Source organism: Peromyscus eremicus, chromosome 5 (assembly GCF_949786415.1).
Source record: "Peromyscus eremicus chromosome 5, PerEre_H2_v1, whole genome shotgun sequence".
Taxonomy (NCBI): domain Eukaryota; kingdom Metazoa; phylum Chordata; class Mammalia; order Rodentia; family Cricetidae; genus Peromyscus; species Peromyscus eremicus.
This window is the reverse complement of record NC_081420.1, coordinates 130,237,117-130,245,387: the sequence shown is the minus strand read 5'-3', so window position 1 is coordinate 130,245,387 and position 8,271 is coordinate 130,237,117. Positions and strand designations below refer to the sequence as shown.

Sequence of the window (8,271 nt, the reverse complement as noted above, 5' to 3'; positions counted from 1 at the left end):
ATTATGTACCAATGTCCTCCTTTCATGGTATTTTATATTTTGATGAATTATCTGAAGGCCATAACTATCCAAGATGCCAGCTGGATAGGAATCCCTCAACAACTCAGGTAACACAACGTAGCTTTCAGGGACTCCATTTGGAGTTTTGCAGATAGAAAGCATTTATAACACTTTCTCTCATTTTCAAGTCATTGCTAACAATCTGTCCTGGCTTCGTTTTAACCCTGCACCTTTTGATGTTTATAGGGGACACAGAGAAGGGTCAACCAAGTCGCCCCACTAAGAGCAAGGATGCCCATGTCTGTGGCCGGTGCTGCGCTGAATTCTTTGAATTATCAGATCTTCTGCTCCACAAAAAGAACTGCACTAAGAATCAATTAGTTCTGATCGTCAATGAAAGTCCAGCCTCCCCACCCAAAACCTTCCCTCCTGACCCGTCTCTCAATAATCCTGATGAGCAAATGAAAGACGCAGTGAACAAAACAGACCAAGAAGATTGCAGCGACCTTTCAGAACACAAGGGACTTGACAGGGAAGAGTCCATGGAGGTGGAGGCCACAGTTGCCACCACCAGCACCAGCAGCAGCAGCAGCAGCAGCGATACGTTGAGCAGCATAACCAACAGCACCACCCCAAGCTGCCACGGGGGCTCCTCCACGGGTACCTCAGCGATCACAACCTCTCTACCTCAACTCGGGGACCTGACGACACTGGGCAACTTCTCGGTGATCAACAGCAACGTCATCATCGAGAATCTCCAGAGCACCAAGGTGGCAGTGGCCCAGTTCTCCCAGGAAGCGAGGTGTGGGGGGGCCTCCGGAGGCAAGCTGGCCATCCCAGCCCTCATGGAACAGCTCCTAGCCCTGCAGCAGCAGCAGATCCACCAGCTGCAACTCATAGAGCAGATTCGTCACCAAATACTGCTGTTGGCTTCTCAGAACGCAGACCTGCCAACATCCTCTAGTCCTTCTCAAGGTACTTTACGAACATCTGCCAACCCCTTGTCCACACTAAGTTCCCATTTATCTCAGCAGCTGGCGGCGGCAGCTGGATTAGCACAGAGCCTTGCTAGCCAATCTGCCAGCATCAGCGGTGTGAAACAGCTCCCCCCAGTCCAGCTACCTCAGAGCAGCTCCGGCACCATCGTCCCGCCCAGTAGTGGCACTTCTCCCAACATGAGCCTAGTGACGGCGGCCGTTCCCACCCCATCCTCAGACAAAGTGGCTTCCAGTGCTGGTGCCTCCCACGTCAGCTCCCCGGCAGTCTCCGTATCATCGCCACCAGCATTCGCAATAAGCAGTCTGTTAAGTCCTGCATCTAACCCACTTCTACCTCAGCCCACCCCAGCTAACGCTGTTTTCCCCAGCCCTTTGCCCAACGTTGGAACAACTGCAGAGGATTTAAACTCCCTGTCTGCCTTGGCCCAGCAAAGAAAAAGCAAGCCACCAAATGTCACTGCCTTTGAAGCAAAAAGTACTTCAGATGAGGCATTCTTTAAACACAAGTGCAGGTTCTGTGCGAAGGTCTTCGGGAGTGACAGTGCCTTGCAGATCCACTTGCGCTCCCATACGGGAGAGAGGCCGTTCAAGTGCAACATCTGTGGGAACAGGTTCTCTACCAAGGGGAACCTGAAGGTCCACTTCCAGCGCCACAAAGAGAAGTACCCCCACATCCAGATGAACCCCTACCCTGTACCGGAGCACTTGGACAACATCCCCACGAGCACCGGCATCCCCTATGGCATGTCCATCCCCCCGGAGAAGCCAGTCACCAGCTGGCTAGACACCAAGCCGGTCCTGCCCACTCTGACCACTTCCGTCGGACTTCCATTACCCCCGACGCTCCCAAGCCTCACACCCTTCATCAAGACGGAAGAGCCAGCCCCCATCCCTATTAGCCATTCCGCTGCCAGCCCCCAAGGCTCAGTCAAAAGTGACTCTGGGGCCCCTGATTTGGCCACAAGAAACCCAAGTGGGCTCCCGGAGGAAGCTGAAGGGTCTGTTGTGCCCCCCTTCAGTGGAAGGAGTGAAGAGACTGGCGTGACCACCGGCTCAGTGCCCGCAGCGGGCAGCAGTACTCTGAGTCCCCCCGTGGCTGACTGTGGCCCGGGAGGGGCCACCTTCACCAACCCTTTGCTGCCACTCATGTCTGAGCAGTTCAAGGCCAAGTTTCCCTTCGGGGGACTCTTAGATTCAGCCCAGGCCTCAGAGACATCCAAGCTGCAGCAACTGGTAGAGAACATTGACAAGAAAGCCACTGACCCCAATGAGTGCATCATCTGCCACCGGGTTCTCAGCTGCCAGAGCGCCTTGAAAATGCACTACCGGACGCACACTGGGGAGAGGCCCTTCAAGTGTAAGATCTGTGGCCGGGCCTTCACCACTAAAGGGAACCTTAAGACCCACTACAGTGTCCACCGGGCTATGCCCCCACTCAGAGTCCAGCATTCCTGCCCAATCTGCCAGAAGAAGTTCACGAATGCCGTGGTCCTTCAGCAGCACATCCGAATGCACATGGGAGGCCAGATCCCTAATACCCCAGTCCCTGACAACTACCCCGAGTCCATGGAGTCTGACACGGGCTCCTTTGATGAGAAAAATTTTGATGACTTAGACAACTTCTCGGACGAGAACATGGAAGATTGTCCTGAGGGCAGCATCCCGGATACACCCAAGTCAGCTGACGCGTCCCAAGACAGCCTATCATCTTCGCCTCTGCCCCTTGAGATCTCGAGCATCGCTGCTTTGGAAAATCAAATGAAGATGATCAATGCTGGCCTGGCAGAGCAGCTGCAGGCCAGCCTAAAGTCGGTGGAGAATGGGTCCGTGGAAGGGGACGTGCTGACCAACGACTCATCCTCAGTGGGTGGCGATATGGAGAGCCAGAGCGCCGGCAGCCCCGCCATCTCAGAGTCTACCTCTTCCATGCAGGCTCTGTCCCCATCCAACAGCACCCAAGAGTTTCACAAGTCGCCCAGCGTCGAGGAGAAGCCACAGAGAGTGGGGCCTGGCGAGTTTGCCAATGGTCTGTCTCCCACCCCAGTGAATGGGGGTGCTTTGGACTTGACCTCTAGTCATGCAGAGAAAATCATCAAAGAAGATGCTCTGGGAATCCTCTTCCCTTTCCGAGACCGGGGTAAATTTAAAAACACTGCTTGCGACATTTGTGGTAAAACCTTTGCTTGTCAGAGTGCCTTGGACATTCACTACAGAAGTCATACCAAAGAGAGACCGTTCATTTGCACAGTTTGCAATCGTGGCTTTTCCACAAAGGGTAATTTGAAGCAGCACATGTTGACACATCAGATGCGAGATCTGCCATCACAGCTCTTTGAGCCCAGTTCCAACCTCGGCCCCAATCAGAACTCTGCGGTGATTCCCGCCAACTCATTGTCATCTCTCATCAAAACGGAGGTCAACGGCTTTGTGCACGTTTCTCCTCAGGACAGTAAGGATGCCCCCACCAGTCATGTCCCTTCGGGGCCTCTGTCATCCTCTTCAACATCCCCCGTTCTGCTCCCAGCTCTGCCCCGGAGAACTCCCAAACAGCACTATTGTAACACGTGTGGTAAAACCTTCTCCTCCTCGAGCGCGCTGCAGATCCATGAGAGAACTCACACTGGAGAGAAACCCTTTGCTTGCACTATCTGTGGAAGAGCGTTCACAACAAAAGGCAATCTGAAGGTACCTGCTCTGCCTGCACCCCACCACCCACCAGCCCTTTCTCATGCCCTCGATTGATGCTAGTGCATGCGCATGCTCCTGGAGCCCTCAGCTGCATAGTCAGGGAGAAGGTTCTGGAAAGGGGAACTGCTGCAGGCAGCTGACGGGGGTGGGGAGGATGGGGGGATGATGATATGATGTGAAGGAGCCTTATTAGGTCAGGATCATGGCAGGGACAAGGGCAGCCTGGAGCTTGCTTCATGTCACCACGCCTTGAATAATTTGGTACCTAAGCAAAGTAGCAGCCTCTCTCTGCTGTCTCGCTAAGTGCACCAAATGAATTGCTTTACCTACCAAATCAGACAGCCTGGCGTTGCCATGGGGTATTGATTAAAGACCTCCATGTGGCCTGCGTACTGCCCATATCACTTAATAATTACGGCTCTCTTTGGCGTATGCAGCTATTTTTCATAACTGCCGTCTAGCACGGTTTGTTTTTCTAGAAACAGTAACATCACTCCTCTGCTAATGGGCATTATGATAATTGATTACACGGCATTTCCTACTGATATGTGTTGGGAATAAAGCAAATATGCTCGTTCTAGAGCAACAGTTGAGCACTCTCGCTGTGTACATTCTTCTGTTGACAGAGTGTACTTCTCTGGAGGTTGCTGCCAGAAATGTGAAATGAATAATTACGTTCTGGTTTTTCTTTTCTCTGTGCGGGCCCTCCAATGGGCAATCAGTGCGGGCTACTTTCTTCCCATCTGAAAAGGACATTTACAGGGTAAAGGGTGTCAGATACAATACTTACCACCGCAATGAGAGTGGACATAACAATTCTAACCCTGAAAGGCCCTATCTGCGACTGCCTGGCTTGCTTGAGGCCATTATAAGCTAAATACGGGTAATAGAAAAAGAGTAAGTAAGGCTTCTTTGCCCAGGAAGAGGAGAGCCAGCCCAGGGCTGCAGAGAGCGAACACGTTATTACTAGACCTTGGGAGTGGATGGTTCCTCGTATCTTTCCCCCTGTCTGTCATGTAATAAGAATAGACATTTAGGCCACTTGCAGTGTCGAGTGTTGGGATATGAATTGAGACAGATTCAGCTATTAAGCTTCTGGCTCTCTCTCTCTTTCTCTCTCTCTCTCTTTTTTTTTTTCTCCTCTCTCTTTCCCAACCCACATCACAGGTCCACATGGGCACGCACATGTGGAACAGCACCCCTGCACGCCGGGGCCGGCGGCTCTCCGTGGATGGCCCCATGACATTTCTAGGAGGCAATCCTGTCAAGTTCCCAGAAATGTTCCAGAAGGATCTGGCGGCGAGGTCAGGAAGTGGGGATCCGTCCAGTTTTTGGAACCAGTACACAGCAGCACTGTCCAATGGGTTGGCCATGAAGGCCAACGAGATCTCTGTCATTCAGAATGGTGGCATCCCTCCAATTCCTGGAAGCCTGGGCAGCGGGAGCAGCTCACCTATCAGCGGGCTGACAGGGAACGTGGAAAAGCTGGGGAATTCCGAACCCAGTGCTCCTCTGGCGGGCCTGGAGAAAATGGCGAGCAGCGAGAATGGAACCAACTTCCGCTTCACCCGCTTCGTGGAGGACAGCAAAGAGATAGTCACCAGCTAAAGCTGCCAGAGCATTTCCACTCAGAATGCCGCCCGAGGTTGCCTCCTGCCCCAGACAGCCCCTTACCTTCTGGCCCCTGGGACTATGAACTACATTATGAAGACATTCTTTTGTACTTTGTTCAACCCCTAGAGTTCTAAGAAAGCTTATTTATTAGTGCTATAACCTTGCTTTGCAAACAGAATGCAAGCATTAACTTTGGTCTTCTGTATTTTGGACTAAATACTAATGGACTAGAGTGCTGTAAGCTTGCTGTAACATTTATGGCAATCGCAAGTTGCCCTGCTAGGCGTCTTAATCTGGCATTAACTTATTTTCTATATCCAGTTTAATATGAATCTGGTGTTGATGCAATGCCTCCGTGATGCGTTAGATCCCTAATAAAGTCTGTATATAAATGTACACTTTGATCCTGCTGGGAACTTTTATCAGCAAACACATTGTCGAATCTTTCCAAACAGATTTAAGGGAAGGACTTTAAGTACAGGCTGAACATTTGAAAGGTTTGGGTTTTTTGTTTGTTTGTTTGTTGTTTGTTTTTGGTTTTGTTTCATTTTTATTCTATGCTTCAACCTGCTTTTTTTGGTTATTTTATAGAGTTAACCATTTCCGTTTTGAACTGCTATTTGTATTGTGCTTTTTACTTGAGTCGTCTTCAATGTTAATAAGTTTCTGTACAGTAATAAGCACGCAGAATTCTTTAGATGGGAAAAAAAACACAAATGTTTTGGTAGTTGAAACTGAGACGTAGCATTTTTGCCTTGTAGGGTATATTCACAGTAGAAAACGTGTGCTGGAATTTCACAATGCTGCTAACGATAGCATCTTGAACAACCTTCAGTGGAGAAATGTAGATGCTCTTGTATATACAATAAGAAATATCACTTTCATTAAAATGTACATATGTTCCTTACAAGAGCAAATGCTTCTTGATCGAGAGCAGGTATAGTGTTGGTTTATTTTGTATTAGGTATGGAAGGAAAAAAATGGACTGTTACATGCACTTTCTTGGAAAGTTGAAAGGGGGGATTCCAATTTCTTTAACATTTAATACTTACTAACAGCAGAGATACTGTAATTTTACTCAAGTAATCAAATACATTTTTTTTTTGCAACAGATAAAACAACATACCGTGTCTGTGTTTTTAGAGTGCATTTCTATTTAACCAGATCCCTAAAGGTAGTTTAACATTTCCCCAGGTAGTTGTAAATTGCGTGTGTGAGCAAGTATCTCCTCTAAGAAATAGTAAAAGGCGTAACAGAAACGGGCATGCATGAGCCTGCATTTTGTTTTGGTTTGGACCTTTTTTTTTTTTTTCTGTTTCCTTGTTTGTTTTTGTTTACTTGCTTGCTTGCTTGTTTGCTTGCTTGCTTGTGAGATCTGGCGATCTACCTATTTCTCCAATATCCATTTCTTGTTTGGGAATGTATATTACTTTCCACCTTTCTCCCATTCCACCTCCCAAGAGAGGGAGGAAAAATAAGCTGTTGTAGGAGACCTCATCCTGACAGGTAAGGTCCCTCCAACATGATCAGTGAACTTAGATTTCAGCCTTAACTATTCTAGTTCCATTTCACTTGATTCTGTGGCATGTTTTTTCAGGCAGCTGAGAGCTGCATTGCTGGAGAATTCCCCATGCAGCAGGGTTATATAACCTGACTCAGAAACTGGGCCTCAACCCAGGAGGTCAACATTTTCTTTATTTAATTAGTCTTTTAGGCATTTAAAAGCACATGCATATTTAAAAGGAAAAAAGTATAATTCAGATCTGTAGGAGCAACTTGAAACATTTCACCATCCAAGTTCACCTGAGTTCTTCCTTTCTGTCTTTTGTTCTGGGGGCACGTTTTCTGTGCACAATTTTAGGGTGAGCAATAGACAGTATGGAAGTTGTCTGCACAGGGGCGATGAACCCTTTGTCTCAGGGAGGTGATGAATTTCACTGAACCTGGCTGCGCCCCGGTGAGGACTCCTAGCAGCAGCTCCCACCAGGCCTGGGCCATTCCAAGGCTACCCTGACCCCTGCCGCTCCTACCCAAGATTTGTCCTTAGACTCCAAAGCCACGAGGGCGTGGTTCAAGCGCCAACGCAGCCTCAGCGTCCACCCAGGAGTTCGGGAAAGCCCCTGTCTTTGGATCTGACGTCGCGGGATGGGGTCCCCAAACTAGAGGGAGTGGGCGGAGTGGGGGTACAGTGCAGATGCCTTGGTTCCCGTTCACCTTCGGAGTCTTTTCCTGCCACCCTGCCTGCGACATTTATTTCTCCCAAAAGTGAGCCCCGGATGAAGAGGCCAGCCGCTCCTCGGTTGCTGAGAGCCTACGGTCTCTCTGGTCTCGCATGCAGTGGAGGGGCAGCGCTCCGGGCTCCCGCGCGAAGTCTGGGGATGTCGGGGCGATCCCCGGGCTGCGGCCACCGCGAGGGGCCAGGCAGTGACAGCGCCTCTGCCACCCTCCCCGGCCACCGCGCGCGCGGCAGCTGGGCCGGCGCTCCTGGGTTGCCGCAGGCCGCCCGGGTCCCCACGTCTCGCTGGCGGCGCGCTTCCCAGGGGGCTGCGAGGCCGTTTCCGCGAGGGGGCAGGGGCGGGCGCTTTTCTCTATCCCTTGAACCTCCCTTACAGCGTTTTCTGCAAGTTAAGGCGAACTAAAGTAACTTTGGGTTCAGCCAGATTTTCAAAGGACACCTAGGCCCCCATGATAGAGTCGCAGTCCGGTGTCTCTGTGCCCCTCCTCCTGCCTTTTGTCCAGACCTATCTGTGTATCGATTGATGATCATTCTAGTGTATCGATCACTACCTGCCCATTCCTCTCCAAGTCCATTCCAAACCCAGAAAGCGCGGAGCCCAGAGATAAACAAGCTTGGCCTTTGATACTCATAGAGAAACTGGGTGGGTTCCGGCAGAAGATGCAAACGTGCCTTGCCCATCTCCGGTTCTGCCACCGAGCTTCCTTTTCCCTTGCGGGACAACATGCTAGTTTG

At 50.3% G+C, this 8,271-nt stretch overlaps 1 protein-coding gene across 1 annotated transcript; it reads left to right on the top strand.

Moving 5' to 3' along the window:
- The first annotated feature begins 265 nt into the window (after positions 1-265).
- On the top strand, positions 266-6,357 carry Sall1 (spalt like transcription factor 1). Its single transcript, XM_059262672.1, has 2 exons — positions 266-3,683; positions 4,854-6,357. Exons 1-2 carry the CDS (start codon positions 462-464, stop codon positions 5,292-5,294), a joined length of 3,663 nt encoding a protein of 1,220 aa, XP_059118655.1. The 5' UTR covers positions 266-461; the 3' UTR covers positions 5,295-6,357.
- Positions 6,358-8,271: the final 1,914 nt, after the last annotated feature.

Coding starts and splice junctions, on each gene's coding strand:
- Sall1 (XM_059262672.1), top strand. CDS start 462: ATGAAAGACGCAGTGAACAAAACAGACCAAGAAGATTGCAGCGACCTT. Junction 3,684..4,853: donor CAACAAAAGGCAATCTGAAG/GTACCTGCTCTG, acceptor CCCACATCACAG/GTCCACATGGGCACGCACAT.